We start from the raw sequence: 19432 nt of genomic DNA on the forward strand, positions 1-19432 counted from the left end.
CTCATATTACCAAATGCCTGTTCATCATCGCTTTTGAAAGTACTATAGTTTTCAAATTAGGAGCTTGGAGCGATTTCAGGAATTATATGATACGATTTTCCACGATCTACTCTTTGGGGCTAATTAAAGTATTTCATCAAAATCATCGAAATATTATTTCAAAATACTTTCCACTGTACATTATCGAAATATTTCAAAATACTTTCCTCTGTACATTATCAAAATATTTCAAAATACTTTCCACTGTACATTATCGAAATATTTCAAAATACTTTCCACTGTACATTATCAAAATATTTCAAAAATACTTTCCACTGCACATTATCGAAATATTTCAAAATACTTTCCACTGCACATTATCGAAATATTTCAAAATACTTTCCACTGCACATTATCGAAATATTTCAAAATACTTTCCACTGCACATTATCGAAATATTTCAAAATACTTTCCACTGCACATTATCAAAATATTTCAAAATACTTTCCACTGTGCATTATCAGATATTTCAAAATACTTTCCACTGTACATTATCAAAATATTTCAAAATACTTTCCACTGTACATTATCAAAATATTTCAAAATACTTTCCACTGTTCATTATCAAAATATTTCAAAATACTTTCCACTGTACATTATCGAAATATTTCAAAATACTTTCCACTGTACATTATCGAAATATTTCAAAATACTTTCCACTGCACATTATCGAAATATTTCAAAATACTTTCCACTGTACATTATCAAAATATTTCAAAATATTTCAAAATACTTTCCACTGTACATTATCAAAATATTTCAAAATATTTCAAAATACTTTCCACTGTACATTATCAAAATATTTCAAAATACTTTCCACTGTACATTATCGAAATATTATTTCGGTTTTGAGGATCGGATATCGTCCGGATGAAACAATTGTCGAAATCTGTTGTGAAATCTGATAATTTAAAGAAATAACGAGTCTTACAACTTAACCGATATACTGATTTACTTTAAGCAAGCAAGGCCATCCATGTTCCCTCCTTTATACATACACAAGAAAATGCGAAATTTCCAGACCATTAAACTTATCTTTTTCTACTGTTTGGAGAATTATATTGAGTGAGCAAAAAAATTTAGAAATGTAACAAAATCAACCACCGTCATTGAGCGATATGATTAAATGCATTCACTGCGAGACCTCGCGCTCTGTCCCCCAGAGGGACTGCCTTTCCATAGCATCTGCCAGATCTGTGTCGATATTTTCGGTGGTTTCCCGAGATGCTCTGCATGGAATCAAAACAAATCTGGTGAAAAACAAACGTTTTTCGTTCAAAAAACGAAAAAAATAAAATAAAGTTATTTATTTCGGACCCCGAACTAACGTATCACGTATCGTGTGCACAGACTAGCAGGCAAAATGGCGGATTATCTGCAATGTTTATTTCACAGGTGATTGAACTTTGCGATGTCTCTAGGGTTGTTCTGCATTAAACAGCAACTGTTTTGTGGATAAAGTCATTTTATTTCATTAACTGCTGTGTGTGCCATGAAGACCGGCATTAAAGTTCACGGGATCCTTCATGGTATGCAGCGACAGCCTGGCCACCCATTCCTTATAAACCATTTAATTGGAGTGCTTGCAAGAGTGCTTAAGCAACTTGCCAAGCGCCCATTGTTGATTGCGGTACCATGCCACATAATTCTGAGCAAATTGTTCACACTCTGCAGACGCTTGTGCCGCGTCACGTCATTCAGAGCGAGTGGTCCGTGCTCCGTCACCCTGAGCGAGCAGTCCGTGCTCCGTCACCCTCCGTCATAGCACCGTGTCTTGTCATTGGTCGAATTATACGAAGGATCTTTGATCCCCCAGGAGTCGTTTCCAGAATGATGTTGTAAATAATTTATTTATCTCATACCTGGTGTTGGCTTAATGGTTGAGGTGGTGTGCTTTGGATCCTAGGGTCCAAAGTTAAAATCCCGCTCAGCTGTTGAATCAATACCAGGTGGGGTTAACTCGGCCTGTCATCCTTCCGAGGTCGGAAAAATGAGTACCAGCATGCTGGTATACTGTGTTGGAGTGGTGACACTTCCAGGATTGTGCCCAATAGCCAAGGAGATGGCTTCGGTAGCACCAACGCTCCTGCACAGAGTATGGGCCCAATCTCCTCCTCCTCTCTTATATGAGCCTTGAACTGACTCTGGGCCGATGTAAAGGTGTCACTTTGAAGACAGCTTACACAGTCCCTTTAAATACAGCTCACACAGTCCCTTTAAATGCAGCTCAAACAGTCACTTTAAATACAGCTCACACAGTCACTTTGAAGACAGCTCACACAGTCACTTTGAAGACAGCTCACACAGTCACTTTGAAGACAGCTCACACAGTCACTTTGAAGACAGCTCACACAGTCCCTTTGAATACAGCTCACACAGTCCCTTTAAATGCAGCTCACACAGTCCCGCTAAATGCAGCTCACACAGTCGCTTTAAATGCAGCTCACACAGTCCCTTTAAATGCAGCTCACACAGTCCCTTTAAATACAGCTCACACAGTCCCTTTAAATACAGCTCACACAGTCCCTTTAAATACAGCTCACACAGTCCCTTTAAATGCAGCTCACACAGTCCCTTTAAATATAGCTCACACAGTCCCTTGAAATACAGCTCACACAGTCCCTTGAAATACAGCTCACACAGTCCCTTTAAATACAGCTCACACAGTCCCTTTAAATACAGCTCACACAGTCCCATTATATGCAGCTCACACAGTCCCTTAAAATGCAGCTCACACAGTCCCTTTAAATATAGCTCACACAGTCACTTTAAATGCAGCTCACACAGTCCCATTAAATACAGCTCACACAGTCCCTTTAAATGCAGCTCACACAGTCCCTTTAAATACAGCTCACACAGTCCCTTTAAATACAGCTCACACAGTCCCTTTAAATACAGCTCACACAGTCCCTTTAAATACAGCTCACACAGTCCCTTTAAATGCAGCTCACACAGTCCCTTTAAATGCAGCTCACACAGTCCCTTTAAATGCAGCTCACACAGTCCCTTTAAATGCAGCTCACACAGTCCCTTTAAATGCAGCTCACACAGTCCCTTTAAATACAGCTCACACAGTCACTTTAAATACAGCTCACACAGTCACTTTAAATACAGCTCACACAGTCACTTTAAATACAGCTCACACAGTCACTTTAAATACAGCTCACACAGTCACTTTAAATACAGCTCACACAGTCCCATTAAATGCAGCTCACACAGTCCCATTAAATGCAGCTCACACAGTCCCTTTAAATACAGCTCACACAGTCCCTTTAAATACAGCTCACACAGTCACTTTAAATACAGCTCACACAGTCACTTTAAATACAGCTCACACAGTCACTTTAAATACAGCTCACACAGTCACTTTAAATACAGCTCACACAGTCCCTTTTAAAAAAGCTCACACAGTCCCTTTAAATACAGCTCACACAGTCCCTTTGAAGACAGCTCACACCGTCCCTTTGAAGACAGCTCACACAGTCCCTTTGAAGACAGCTCACACAGTCCCTTTAAATACAGCTCAAACAGTCACTTTAAATACAGCTCACACAGTCCCTTTAAATACAGCTCACACAGTCCCTTTAAATACAGCTCACACAGTCCCTTTAAATACAGCTCACACAGTCCCTTTAAATACAGCTCACACAGTCCCTTTAAATACAGCTCACACAGTCCCTTTGAATACAGCTCACACAGTCCCTTTGAATACAGCTCACACAGTCCCTTTAAATACAGCTCACACAGTCCCTTTAAATACAGCTCACACAGTCCCTTTAAATGCAGCTCACACAGTCCCTTTAAATGCAGCTCACACCACAGTCCCTTTAAATACAGCTCACACAGTCCCTTTAATACAGCTCACACAGTCCCTTTAAATACAGCTCACACAGTCCCTTTAAATACAGCTCACACAGTCCCTTTAAATACAGCTCACACAGTCCCTTTAAATACAGCTCACACAGTCACTTTAAATACAGCTCACACAGTCACTTTAAATACAGCTCACACAGTCACTTTGAATACAGCTCACACAGTCCCTTTGAAGACAGCTCACACAGTCCCTTTAAATACAGCTCAAACAGTCACTTTAAATACAGCTCACACAGTCCCTTTAAATACAGCTCACACAGTCCCTTTAAATACAGCTCACACAGTCCCTTTAAATACAGCTCACACAGTCCCTTTAAATACAGCTCACACAGTCCCTTTAAATACAGCTCACACAGTCCCTTTAAATACAGCTCACACAGTCCCTTTGAATACAGCTCACACAGTCCCTTTGAATACAGCTCACACAGTCCCTTTAAATACAGCTCACACAGTCCCTTTAAATACAGCTCACACAGTCCCTTTAAATGCAGCTCACACAGTCCCTTTAAATGCAGCTCACACCACAGTCCCTTTAAATACAGCTCACACAGTCCCTTTAATACAGCTCACACAGTCCCTTTAAATACAGCTCACACAGTCCCTTTAAATACAGCTCACACAGTCCCTTTAAATACAGCTCACACAGTCCCTTTAAATACAGCTCACACAGTCCCTTTAAATACAGCTCACACAGTCACTTTAAATACAGCTCACACAGTCCCTTTAAATACAGCTCACACAGTCACTTTAAATACAGCTCACACAGTCACTTTAAATACAGCTCACAGTCACTTTAAATACAGCTCACACAGTCCCTTTAAATACAGCTCACACAGTCCCTTTAAATACAGCTCACACAGTCCCTTTAAATACAGCTCACACAGTCCCTTTAAATACAGCTCACACAGTCACTTTCAATGCAGCTCACACAGTCACTTTCAATGCAGCTCACACCATCTCTTGTGTCAGACAGATAGTAAGAGAGTGAGAGACAGAGAGCGAGAGCGAGGGCGAGAGAGACACAGACAGAGACAGAGACAGAGGCAGAGACAGAGGGAGACGGAGGGAGAAATGGAGAGAGTGAGTGGATGGAAGGTCGGAGTGAAAATGAGTACATCAATCTGGCGCCCATCTCACCGTTAATTCTTCTTCCTTGTAGTTATGAAGGATTGCCCGCAACTCTGTCTGTTCATTCCGTACAACAGAGTATGGCAGTAGTAACGAAATAAAAAAACTCTTGAAAGTTCTGACCGTCTTTGGTTCTGCGACGCACAGTCCTACGAAACAGTATATTCTGGATTAGCCAAGGTGGTTGAACATTTGAGGAACTTTCACCTCGTTCTCTCCAAATAATGTGCATATCAATTTGGGTAAGCTCCATCTTTTGGTAGTTGTCTATAAAAAGCGGTGAAGTGTGTTTTTGCTGCTCACCACCGCTGGGAGTAACGGCCACTGCTTGAACATCCCATGTAGTGATACTTTCTGGAGAAGCTGCTTTAGTGGTCCCTTTACCTTCACTGTACAAAAACGGGACAAAAGTAAAAGGTACATGTGATAGTATCAATTCATGGAAATCAGAGTTTCAAGTTTCCCGAAGACATTTATGGTTGAGGTCAAGCTATTTCCGTACTCATCATCGAGCATCTGAGTGATCAGGACAAGTTGTGAATGTTACTGGGTTAGATTGTAACCTGAACATGTCACCACTGTGTCACAGGGCTGGTGTTATATGTTTAGCCTGTAATTTGGAATTTGACCAGGGTTCTGGCAAACAATGACTGCCTCTTGTGAAATATAATGTTTAATGTTCTATTATGGATTTGGGTTCTAAGGTGTGGGTAAAAGAGCTAGCCTCGGGACAATATCCAGTATCTCTCATTGCTCTGGGTTTGTCAAAGGGCGTAACTGTGCATGCAATGCCCTGCCTGAAAATAATCAGAAAGAGAGTTTATAGTTGGGCTGGAAATTAAACCCAGACGAGAGAGCTGAAGATGCATATTCAATCTCTGGACTGTCCTGTCAGACAATAAGACATTCAAGAGTTAATGACAAAGTGTGAAGTGCTACATCAGACCAGGTGAAGTGGGCAGAATGTTTCCTCCATGAAGGTCATTCGTGAACCATTTGGATTTTTAACTGACATTGCCAGAGGGACATGGTAACTATCCTGCTACCTTGGGTTTCTGGAGCTTATAATCTAAATCTGAAATACAAGGCTCGTGAAAGAGCGAGAACACAGAATGGATGAGGGGGACAAAATAGACGGAGATGGACAAACAAGGGATATGGGTAAGAATGAGTGGTCAGAGAGGATGCAGGGGGTGGACAAGATGGATTCAGAAGCAAACTCTCGGGAAGGAAAAAATGGAAATTTGAGGGGGTTAGGGAAGGAGGAGGGGTCGTTTAATGAGGGTAGAAAAGATCATGGATTTGGATGATCTGAGATGGTGGTGAACAGCTGTCTTGAAGACCTGGAGGAACAAATGAGATTGAGGAGAATGTGGAAGTTTGTTCCACAGGTGGGAAAACGAGGAATGAATTAGTGTAAGTGCGTAGTGATTCTGGATTTTGAGAGTTTCACCAGAATTGAGTTGCTGGTAGACGACGTGCACCCTGCAGAAACCTGTGGGAGGGGGGAGAGGGAACAAAGCACGGAGAAGGAAGAGGGTGCAAGACAAGAATAGAGATGCTGGAAGATAGACACACACACACCAACCATTCTGCGATGGCAAAGTGATAGGCCCATTAACTCGGCTTCATCAAGGTAGATTCCAATGATCTTGAAGACCTTTGTTTCCCCGGCATTATGCTGAGCAAGGTGTGAAGCAGGGGAGCCAATCCAGTGGGTAAAGCAGTACTCCATCAAGCTACACGTGAAGGCTTTGTAGGTGGACAAGAGTTCAAGAGTGCCAAGACGGGACTTTGCACGACAGAGAATGCCCAGTCAGCGGCTAGCTCTAAAGACTAACTTTGAAGAAAGATCATGGCTGATAGTGAGATGCAAGAGTTTGAGCAAGGTGTGTGGCAGAGGTCTGGGTTTGCTCGTGAGAGAGAGAGAGATAGATAGAGAGATAGATATAGAGATAGAGATAGAGATAGAGAGAAGGTTAGAGAGTTCGAGAGATTTTTGTCGGGATTGAAAGACGCATTTCAACTGTTTGACCAACTTCTGATTTTGTCAAGGTCTGAAGAGAGAGAAGAGGCTGATACCTGTCTACCTGAAGGATAAGAGATGTCACTGCAGAGGGTGGAGTCATCAGCAAATGCATAAAGGGGATTTTCCAGAGAGTGAGATTGATCATTGATGAAGATAAGGAATAGGACTGGACCTAGAACACGGTCTTGGGGCTCTCCAGCCTTGACAGGGAGAGGAGATGAAAGGATTCCGTTGAGTGCGACACATTGGCTACGAGAGGAGAGAGAATCAGGAAGCCATGTATGGAGTAAGCTTTGGATGGCATATGCAGAGAGGTTGGGGAGTAAGGCAAGATGACAGACCATCAAAAACATGAGCTATGTCCAGAGAGACAGCCTAGCAGCCCTGATCTCATGCCTGATACTGAGGGCCTCCATCCATTGTTGGGTGAGTGGAAACAGCATGTCCAATGTGGAGTGACCTGGTCCGAAACCAAATTGATGATCTGAGATGAGGTCATTGGAGAAAAGGAATGATTTTACGTCAACTGCCACGATAGATTCCGTGACCCTGCTGATGATTAGAAGCAAGCCGATGGGTCTGTAGTTCAAGGGATCAGTTTGTAATGTTTTTGTAATGAAATAATGATCGTGGATTTCCAAGCAGATGGAAAAACAACCGTGGGTAAATCAGGTTAGGCCAGGTATGGGAGCATGCTCCAGAGCAGGTTTTTAGGACACGTGCGTTGATGCTGTCTGGTCCAGTTGTAGAATCAGTCGAAGGTTGCCAGAAACTTCTCCAACTTCTCAGGTGTAAAAAATACATGGTTTAGGAGCAGTTGGTTGTGACTGGGCAGGATGGGTACAGAGAGCAAGGGGTTGAGGACACAATGTAGATATGTGTATATATATATATATATATATATATATATATATATATATATATATATATATATATATATATATATACATATATATATATACACACATGTGGAAGCAAACACAGAATTGTGGCATTGAATCTTCTCATGAGCGGAGTTGGCTGTGATGCCATTTGAAGTGAGGGAAGGGATAGCAGGGGATCATATTCCAGAGACAGACTTAATATGGCATCACCAGATGTTGGAGGAGGGAGACAAGTTTGAAAGTTCAGTCTTGAGGTTGGACAGATGTCGTTTTCAGCCTCTGCTGACACACATGTTGCAGGCTTCATGGATTGATCTGAGGTTACCTTCAGTCAGATTTGCCTTCCCAGAAGAGAAAGCAAGTTGTTTCAAGGCAACTGCCTCACTATCGGATTTGGTGTACTATGGGTGGGAGGATGGGTATGATAACTGAAGATCCATCCATCCATTGGGACCATACTCTGTGCAGAGCGTTGGTGCAGCCTAAGCAGTCTCCTTGGCTATTGGGCACAATCCTGGACGGGTCGCCACTCCGACTTCCTCAGCAATGGAAAGTTCCTGAGCAATCATCCTCACCATGAGTCGACGATCTGCGCGTACCATCTGCTTCACACGCTTGATGTTGTCCGCCGTTCTGCTCATTGAAGGTTTTTCAGACCATGGATCATCTTCAACCTCTTCCCGTCCCTCTTTGAACCTCTTGTGCCATTCAAATGCACGTGTACGTGACATCGTTTCTTCCCCATAGACTTGCTGCAGCATTGCGAAGGATTTGGAAGGTGTTTTGCCAAGCTTGGCAATAAACTTCAGATTGGCTCTCTGCCCATGACTCAGCACGACGACTCAGACTAGACGTGTAAAGCACGACCTGTAAAAAAAAAAAAATCACACAATGAGCGCAGTCAACCATCACCAATCATATATATTGCTGGAATGTTGCAAAAGACTGTGACGCAACCCGTTCATTCAAGTTGTGTGAGTAGAGCACACAGCAGGCTCAGTCCCGTTACTTTTTAGACGGACCTCGTATACTTTTGCATGAATTAGAAGGATTTAGTGGACAATGGACAAACACATTTGGGATACGAGATGGGAACCTGGGTTTCAAGCATCATAAGACATCATAACGGGTTCAGACTGGAACATTAACAGGCCAACACATTGGATTTAAACCCACTGCTTCTGGAATGCCAGTCCTGTGTCCTCCTCTCTCGACTACTGTAATTAACGGACAATAGCAGGCAAACTCAGAGAATGACCTCGAGAGATCGGTTTCCATCCAGAACCAAGATGTAGCAAAGTAGGAGCGGGCGGTAAAGTCCCCCAGCTCATCCACATGAGGAACTGAAGGCTGAGGTGGTGGTCGACGTGCGTATACGCTCGAGTACATGAATCCTGTAAAAAAAATTTGCAAAGTAGTTGCAAATAAAATGAAAAATGAAAGAAATAAATGAGGATAAAAATTAGTGGGAGTTGTGTGAAACTTTATACCTTTTCCTCCCCTTGCAGCTATTGGAAGAGTCCTCATAATGGGACGTGGTTTGCGAAGGGAAGTCGCCAGATCACAGCATGCTCGAAAAGCACGGACACATCCCTCTCCTGAAGTGATGCGCCTGGCACGCAAGGAACAAGACAGTTCCAACAGGTTCTTCAGTAAACCATGGCGGCAACATCTCTTCAGCTCAGGATCTGTAAACTCGTTTTCTGTATGAGGAAAGGAAAACACAAAGATTTTCAAATGAACACCAATGCACATTGGTGCTGTAAAGAAAGCATTGATCATGAGGATTACAAGGAATGGATGATAAAAGGAGCTGAGCCAAAGGGAATGCAAAACAGAAAAAGTGAGTTCAAAGCCAATTATTGCTTTCTTGATAGTGAGAGAAATTAGAATGGAGAATGGAATGACAATGAGGGAGGGTGGAACAAAATGGAGGACAAAAACAGACTTCCTTACCTTTGGCGATGGTCTTTTCATGGAAATCCTTAACAGCCATGCTCAGGGACCTTTTAGCTCTTTGTATTGACCTCACAGGACAGGCAAATTCTGCAAGTCGATGTAGGAAAGGCTTTATTAGGTGGAGCAAAATGTCATCGAGTGAGTACGGTTCCTGTAAGTGTTATCGTCGGAGAGAACAGCTCTTGGTAGTTTCAAGGGTAAGATGTAACATAGCTGAGACGCATCTGAAATAATTTCTGAAACTTAAAAAGAGGATCGCTCTTGGAAAACCGATTCAAGTGATAGGTTACACAACTCCATCTCCACAAGATGGCAGAAACTATAACATAAATACACACATAACAGGCTGACATGTCTCATCATCTCTCACTAACAGGAGCACAGAAGATACAGCAAGTATTATAAAACAGGTGAAGGAAACTGAGAGAGATAGAGAGGAGAGACAGACAGAGAGACAGAGAGACAGAGAGACAGAGAGACAGAGAGACAGAGAGACAGAGAGAGAGAGAGACGGAGAGAGAGAGAGAGAGAGAGAGAGAGAGAGAGAGAGAGAGAGAGAGAGAGAGAGAGAGAGAGAGAGAGAGAGAGACGGACGACGTTATGTCCTTTTATTATAAAAAGTATAAAATATTTCACAAGGCAAATTTAAACAAAGAAAAAATCTTGAGGCACCATTTGCCTGAGGTTCATAAAAGCATCAACACATGAGAATCAAGTGCCATTGTTTAAGTGCAGGTGCTCAAGCAGAGTCAGAAAAACAATGAAAGTTCAAGGATCAATAATATTGTTACAACTCACAAAAAAAAAATGTGAACTTCATTCTCAACACATTTACACCAGACACCACCATTGCACCATAAGTCTTCAAACACAGGAAGACTACCCATGTTTACATGATATGCATGTTCTAGTTTTATACGAGCAGACACCATGCCTTTGAAACAAAAAAGTGCATTTTCATTTTTCTTATTCACCAATCTGACTTTTCGGGTCTTATAAATTGCAAGCTTAGCAATTCCAAGTAAGAAAATTCAAAAGCAAAACCACAGATTTGTTCCCAGTGTTGAGAGCGAGCCCATAAATAAAGATTGGAAAGGAAAAAACAATTTTAAATTTACAAAAAAATGTGACTCAGGTACAGAAACAGAGGTTGCAACCTCTTGCACTCGATAAATGCATGGTTCAGATTTTCGATACTCACACAAAAGGGGCATCAATTAGACGCAGAGGGGTTAAACTTCTGTAGTAAAACCTGTGCGGCCAGGGCCTGATGGACCAGTCTCCAATATAAGTCCCCTGTGCGACCAACGGTCGGAGATCTATATATCACCTTCCAATTGGGAGTAAGGAAAGCTCCTTCAGGTAAAGTCTCTTTCCAATGGTTTCTTAACAGTGCCGTACAGCCCGGTAAACACACTTCTCGACAAATCCCATATATTGTTTTTTCCCCATGACGTGGAACACACCAGACTAGTCACTGTTTGAAGAGAACACGTCATGGTGTTTTTGGGCAGTGATTGAAAGTTCAGGAAAATTTTGGCGAAAATCTACTTCTTCATTTATCCCATTCCACCCAATATTTAAATGTAGAAAAGTCTGGGTTACTATCCTCATGACCTCACCCACTACTCTCATTGAATGCAATCCAATGTTTTTTAGAAACCGAGCCAGCAGGCAACCATCGTTTCAAGGAAGGCTCCATAAGATCTCGCACTTTATTTATTCCGCTATTTGTAAAGTACTTTATGAAGGATCGGCTGGTAGATATTCCAGCAAATAATACGTTTTGGAATTGTGGCTCATGCACAAATTTCCTGGCATCACAGGAGATCTCTAGCTGCTGCACTCCAAGAGCTTGCCAAGCATTCAGAAGAGATTGATGAAACGCAGGGAGCCGAGCTCTATCAACCTGCTTTAGGTCTATAAGGAAGACTTCCTGGTCATAGTCCAATCCACCTGTTTGCCGAAGCAAGGTATTGGTGAGAGAACGCCAGGACACTACTTCACCATCCAGTAGACGTTTTATTCCCATGAGTTGAAAAGCCATTATTCGACTCGGGATGTGCACCAAGTTTTGGCCACCAGCCTTTCGTGGCCTGCACAATACATCTGGCTTGAGCCAGTGGTGGTCTCCCCAGAAAAATCAATCAGACTCTTCTGAATGCTTGTGATCACAGCTTGAGGAGGCTGGAGTGCGATGACCTTGTGCCATACGGTTGCAAGTATCAGGTTATTAATGATCATTGCCCGTGCCTTAAGTGACAAGAACTGGAGCATTCCTTTCCACCTTGATAGTTTCTGCTTAATGTTATCTTGGAACCCATCCCAATTCCTTTGCATATAGCTCATAGTTCCCAAATGGATTCTTAAGTATTTAAACCCATCTGTTTTCCATAACATTCCTCCTGGAAGTTCGGAGAAGTGCACATGAAGAGTGTGATGATAGTGTATTTGGGTATAACCAAAGAGCTAAACTCTTGTTCCAATTTACTCTAGCTGATGAGGCAAGTTTAAATTTGGCAAGACAACAGGATAACTCACTGACATCTTTTGGGTTTTTGATCACAACACACAGATCATCTGGATAAGCTGAAGTTACAATGTTCAGACTGTTTGACAAGGATAACCCAGACAATGAGGTGCGAAGTAGAGCTAGTAGGGGTTCAACGGAATGTGTGTACAACGTGCCTGACAGTGGACAACCCCGATGGATACCACGCTGAAAAGGAAAGGGATGGCACAAACTATTATTTACTTTCAGCAGGCATGATGCATTTCTGTACAAATGTTTTATGCAAGATATTAATTTTTCCCCAAAACCTGCTCTATTAAGGACCGCAAATAAGAAAGAATGATCCACACTGCCAAAAGCTTTTTCCTGATCCAGGAGTAACAACCCAAAACCCTGAGGCACGGTTTGACCGATGGCAATTAAATCTCTAACCAAAAAAAATACTGTCATAGATGGATCGTTCAGGTATGCAATATGTTTGGTCATTTCCAATCAGGAGAGAGATGACATTTTTGACGCATTGCAAGCACTTTTGACACAATCTTATAATCAGTGTTTATCAATGAAACAGGCCGCCAGTTTGTAATCTGCTGCAAATCCCCTTTCTTTGGGAGGAGACACAAAACTGCTCTCCTGCAGCTCAGGGGCAATTCACCCTGATCTAAGCTTTCAAGCAGGATATCCATTAGAGCAGGACCCAGAATGTTCCAAAAAGCTTTGTAAAGTTCAGCAGGAAGTCCGTCAAGTCCGTGGGCTTTGCCGTCCTCAAGCAGTCTTGATGCCGCAGTGAGCTCCTCAAACAAAATGTCACATTCGAGTTGCTGTTGCCGTTCTTGAGAAAGGGATGGGAGAAGTTCAATCACCTAATTTATAATTGTTTTGTCAACAGTTCTCGGTGTAAACAGATTTGAATAGAAATCCTGCACCGAGTGTTTAATGTCCCTCTGGCGAGTCAGAACACTGTTAGAAGAGTGTAAACTGTGAATCTGCCGAGAGGTCTTGACTGTCTTCTCAAGGTTGAGGAATTCCTTATTTGGAGTCTCCAGTTGAATTCTGCTCATCCAAAGGTGAACCATTGCTCCAGCCACACGCTCCATGACTAGTTCAGCCAGTAGGTTCTTTTTCCACCAAATGCTGATCGTGATCACTTCCACTGGATGTTCCAGTTTCTTGTTCATATTTAAGTACATCTGCTTTGAGAGCACTTATCAACCCAGATACATGACTGGTGGCATGTGAGCAATATTGCTGACAGAAAATCCGAATTTGGGATTTTGTACAGTCCCACCACTGTCGAATATTAGGATAGGAACACTTGTTTTTCCAACTTCTTCCATACCAGTCTGAAGGCATTTTCAAACTGTACATCTTGTAATAATTTAACACTGAAAGTCCAGTATGCACTATTACAGCAATGAAAGGGTAACATACATTCCATTATCATCATATGGTGATCAGAAAAGCCAGATGGACTAATGCATGGTCAGGTATGGGAGCATGTGCCAGAACAGCGCGTCGCTGCGTCCACTTTCCGCCGGTACTCCAGGGGCCTCCGTCTGGCCATCCCCCAGGCAGATGCCAGGCCCATCCCCATCTCCTTGAGATGATGGTCAACCTGCTGCAACCATGAGGCACGTGGTCGGCCCACTGGCCTCCTCCACTCATGAGACTCCCTCGCTGAGAGAATCTGGTGAGCAGGATCAGCGTCAGGAAAACGAGCCACATGTCCATACAGCCGCAGCTGACGCTCACGGACTATGCAGGTAACAAATCTCATCCGAGTCTCTCTCAGCAACCGCTCGTTGGACACAAAATCCGACCAGCGATAGCCAAGGATTCTCCGAAGAGACCTGGTACCAAAGGAATTAAGTCTCCGTCTCAGATCCTTGGTCAAAGTCCAAGTCTCGCACCCATAGAGCAAGACTGGAAGTACCAAGGACCTGAAGACTCGGACTTTCGTCCTCCCGCACAGGTACCGGCAGCGCCACACCCCATGATCCAGTGAATCCATGACTCCCCAGGCCCGACCCAGACGTCTATTGACCTCCGGCTCACAACCTGCGGAGACATGAATATCACTGCCAAGGTAAGTGAATCTATCCACGACCTCAACATCCTCACCACAAACAGACACAGACAGGACAGCAGCATCCAAGATGTCACCGAAAGCCTGGATCTTTGTTTTGACCCAAGAAATCCGTAATCCCAACGGCTCCGACTCCTCATTCAGCACCTCGAGGGCCCCCAAGAGGATGTCTAAAGTCTCCGCAAAGATGACTGCATCATCTGCAAAATCAAGGTCCGAGATCTTGACATTGCCAAACGATGCACCGCAACTTGATCTCTCCGACATCCTCCCAAAAATCCAGTCCATACAAGTGCTGAAAAGTGTGGGGGCAAGTACACATCCCTGACGAACTCCAGTAACAACTGGAAATAAGTCAGAGGTGGTACCACCACACTTCACAGCACTCTCAGTACCAGAGTAGAGTTCAGACATCAGATCGATCAGTTTCGGTGGCACCCCACGAAGACCAAGAATCCTCCAGAGGACATCCCGATTCACTGAATCGAACGCTTTACAGAGATCAACATAGGCTGCAAGCAGCCCCTGCCGAAACTCTCGTCTGCGTTCAGTGAGGACACGAAGAGCAAGGATACGGTCAATCGTTGACCTCTTTGGCGTAAAGCCTGACTGCTCTGGACGCTGGTGCTCAAGCAGATGGTGGCGAACCCTATCAAGAATTATCCGAGCAAAGACCTTGCCCGGCACTGAGAGCAGCGTCACCCCTCGGTAGTTGTTGCAGTCTTGGCGATCACCCTTCCCTTTCCAGAGAGGGACAACAAGGCCCCTCTTCCAGTCAGTTGGGATGATGCCTGTGTTCCAGGCAGAGCACAAAACTGCATGCAACGACACGAGTGCAGCATTTCCACCAGCCTTGAGAAGTTCAGCATGGATGCCACAGATCCCTGGAGCTTTGCCCCGTTTCAACTGGTTCACCACAGCTCGTGTTTCCACAAGCGATGGTGGACCACAGTTGATTCGAGGGTCAGCAACAGGGATTGTAACACCCTTGACGTCCAACTCGACAGCTGGGGGATCAGCCTGGTACAACCGCTCAAAGTAACCGGCCCAGCGGGCCTTCACTTCAGACTCCTCTGTCAAGAGCCTACCACTCTCTGCTCGAACTGCAGTGCTCCGAGGGATGGGCTTGGATGAACGTAATGCGCGAATTCCCCTGTAAGCGGGACGAGAATCACCTGTCCACAGGTGATGCTCTACCCCTCACAGATTCCTCGCACATAGGCCTCCTTGTCCACCCTCAGTGCACGTACAGTTTTACGCCTCAGCTCCCTGAACAGCTCAGCTCTGCCATTCAGCCTGGCCCTGCGACTCTGGTCAATGGTATCCAGTGTCCCTTGAGAGACAAAATTCTTCTTTGCCCTGCGGTGAACTCCAAGGCATCCACCGGCAACATCAAGGACGGTGGTCTTGAAGGCGCTCCACAACTCTTCAGGACCCCCAAAGCACCCAGACCCCCAAGTGTCCACTCAGCCTGTTCGCAAACTCCTCAGCTACTCTCTCATCCCTGAGCTTGGCAACATCCAGCCTAGGCTGGGATGGTACCATTCTCCAGGATTTAAGGTGCAGCTTTAGAGTTGCTACAACAAGCCTGTGGTCAGTATTGAGGAACTGAGCACTCCGGTAGACCCTGCAGTTCTGGATCATCCTCCAACGACCGTCAATGAGGACATGGTCAATCTCCTTTGCCACACCGCCAGCGTTGGAATACCAAGTCCAGCGATGAGCTTGTGGGCGCTGAAACCATGAACCAGCCACCCTAAGTCCATGACTTCTTGCAAAGTCAAGGAACTTAGTGCTATTCTGGTTCATAGTTCCTGACCCATGGGGACCAACACACACCTCATAACCATCCCTATCAGTTCCAGTCGATGCATTGAAATCCCCCAAGACTAGAAGTGTATCTCGTCTGGGGCACTGATCAACCACAGACTCGAGTGTGGCGTAGAATGCATCCTTCACGGTAAGATCACTCGCCTCAGTCGGAGCATAAATAGAGACCAGGGAAATGACACCTAAGGAGTGACGAATCCTTAATCTCATAATACGCTCGTTGACCGGTGTTACCTCAATTATCATTGGGGTCAGCTTATTGGACACAGCTACAGCAACTCCTTTGGTATGGTAACCATCAGAGCGACCAGACCAATAGTAGGTGTAACCACCCACCATTATCTCGCCGCAATCCGGTCTCCGAACCTCAGAGAGAGCTGCAATCCCGATGTCCAAACGCTTGAGCTCAGATGATAACAGAGACAGGTGATCATCCTCTCTTAGGGATAGGACATTCCAGGCACCCACCCGAAGGGACCGCCTCAGGTTAACCCAAGGAGACCGCCGTCTGGTGGACGACACCTCAGCACCACTCCGACACACTCTCCCGCAATCTGACCCAGGGATGTTACCCCGTGGTTTCCCTCCTATCAAAGATTGGGGGTCCCGAAGGCTTTGCCCCAATCCCATCATCCGGTGAGCTGCCCTGCGAAGGGAAGCTGCACAGGAGGTACTCCCACGGAGTGGGTTTTCAGATTTTTTTGCGTTTTTGCGTTTTGCGGAATGAAGCGTTTTACGGTGGCTGGAGTGCAAATCCTGCCACCAACCTCCTAATAAGAAGTAACCCAACTGCAGGAGGACGTCCGCAGACACAGTTGGGCACTAGATATGGATGGCCGTTGGCTCACAAGGAGCTCCTCCGCCCTTTGACAGGTTTTGTTTTTAATCCTGCTGGGTGTCCATATCCAAACACCCTCCTCACCAGAAAACCTGGTGGGGGAGACGGTTTAGTCGCCGACAACCCGACCATGGAACAGGTTAGTACAGGTTTACATGGTACCTGTAGCAGGTCACAGATCGAACCTGACCTGACCTTAATGCATGGTCTCTGAACCAGATTCACCATTCCCTGGTTTACATAGAATCTGTCCAGTCGGCCCATGGTTAACTGGTTCTTTGAACAGCAAAACCATGTAAAGTGACGGGAGTTTGGATTTTGCAGACGCCAAACATCCCGAAATTTAAATTTTTGCACAAGTTTTGCCAAAAACCTTGCACTGGGTGTATGGGGCTCAGGAGTATTCCTGTCCAGTCGGGGGTTGAGTGTGCAGTTATAATCTCCCCCCATACAAATTAAACTAGTCAAGTCAACAGTGTTTAAAAAACCTGCTAACTTTGGAAGGAATAGAATCCTTTCAGCGCTGTCGCTGGGGCAATACACATCAATAATACGAATCTTTTGATTACTGCAAATCAATTCCACAGCAATTAAGAATCCCTTACAGACCACCCCACAATAAATCTCCGAGGGTTGGATTCTGGGGTGCACAATAATTGCCACACCTGCCTTAGCATCCTCAAAGGCACTGGAGAAAAAAAAGACAACCTTTAAAAACCCTGCACCACTCGTCCTCACAAGGTTGGTTGGTGTGTGTCTCTTGTAACAATAGAATATCAATTTTTTCTTTCTTAAACATCTGCAACACCTCGAGGCGACGCACACAGCTGCGACCTCCATTTATGTTGAGGGGTGATACCTTCATTTATTTTTTTTTAAATACTACTACTATTACGACTCTTGGAGTTCTTTTCCGGCCTTAGTTGCACACTTCCTCAACCGCTGGAATTGAGGTTCTGCAATCCTGACTGGCTGAGGTTCATGAATCATATTTTTCGCAGTTTGTAGAAAGGCATGGATATTTGGGAAAAAAATCCCGAATTCTCACATGCCTTTTCCTGAAGGTTTCATTTAAGAATTTAATAATTTCATCTTCTGTAACCATGGTGTCTCAATCATCATCCTCTTGGGCACAACACCCACTAACTGACAGGGTAGAAGAGGTATCATCGAAGTCAACCTCATCATCTCTGTCATTCTCTTCCTGATCCAAACTTATTTTTAAGGCACAACTCTCCATAGAATTTGAACCATCGATCTTTTCATTCCCTCTTAGCTGCCCACTATCACATGCAGCTTCCTTCTTACAATCCCTTCCATTTTGTTCCACAAGGGCAGGATTTCAGATTTCCTTTGAGGGGCTTTCTGGCTTATCTGCCTTGTCATCACAAACACACACCTTTGCGCACACCTCAGTGACAGATTCCTTTTTATCACTGAAAGGACCAAAAATATCAGAATCCCCACTTGTATCCTCCTGAGAGGGACGAGTATTCTCAATGTCTACATCACACTCGTACAACTAAAACAATTCAGCGAGTGGTGCAAATGAATTAGTCAGAGTTATAATCGGATCCGATTCAATTTCCAGTCCAGAAGAGGGATTCTCTATGAGAGATGCATCTTGCAAGCTCGGCACATCTGACACGAGTATCGTACTTTGTGTTGTCTTTGTCTCATTGCCGACTGGACACGAACGTTTTTGCCCTTTTTTATGAGACACCGTCACAAACCCCTCCATGTCGTCATCAGTACAGTCCTATACAGTGGAGGTCGAGGGACCAACCACTTCTGGTACATTAGAAGGTAGAGAGGAGGGCCTACTGTTTGCCACTCACCAATATGTGGTGGGGAGGGTTCTACCATTTCACACCCCCCAGTAAATGGGGGGGAGGGGTCTGTTGCTTCCCACTCACGAACAGGTGGTGAAGAAGATTCTCCCCTTTCACCCACTCCATTATGTGGGGAGGGGGATCTACAATCTCCTTTCCTTGATTTTCTGATGATCTCATCAAACTGGGACAGGAGTTCTTTACATGACCGTACGCTCCACAATGATAACATGCCATGACATCCGTATAAGCATACATTCTATACACATGGCCAGTAATTCTTGCATGCAAAACTACGTTGAACTTTTGTTCGTTTTCAGGCAATATCATGTACAGTACCCTTTTAAAAGTCATCACGTGTTTAAATTCTCCACTTCCTGAGTGTATCAGCACCATTGTGATCTTTGATACGATCGTACCGA

The 19432-nt window shown here is 44.3% G+C and overlaps 1 protein-coding gene across 1 annotated transcript in view; it reads right to left on the reverse strand.

Moving 5' to 3' along the window:
• Window positions 1-19432, reverse strand: part of LOC147012544 (complement C3-like) — a 168174-nt gene that overhangs the window by 81981 nt on the left and 66761 nt on the right. Inside the window, exons 16-20 of the mRNA XM_085855693.1 lie at window positions 9910-9999; window positions 9444-9656; window positions 9212-9347; window positions 5344-5429; window positions 5050-5189 (exon numbers count right to left, since the gene is read on the reverse strand). Coding sequence (XP_085711819.1) covers window positions 5050-5189; window positions 5344-5429; window positions 9212-9347; window positions 9444-9656; window positions 9910-9999 — 665 coding nt within the window. The remainder of the gene's footprint in view (window positions 1-5049; window positions 5190-5343; window positions 5430-9211; window positions 9348-9443; window positions 9657-9909; window positions 10000-19432) is intronic.

The sequence above is a fragment of the Eptatretus burgeri genome, chromosome 14 (genome assembly GCF_056783735.1).
Source record: "Eptatretus burgeri isolate ZD-2024b chromosome 14, Ebu_testis_v1, whole genome shotgun sequence".
Classification (NCBI taxonomy): Eukaryota; Metazoa; Chordata; class Myxini; order Myxiniformes; family Myxinidae; genus Eptatretus; species Eptatretus burgeri.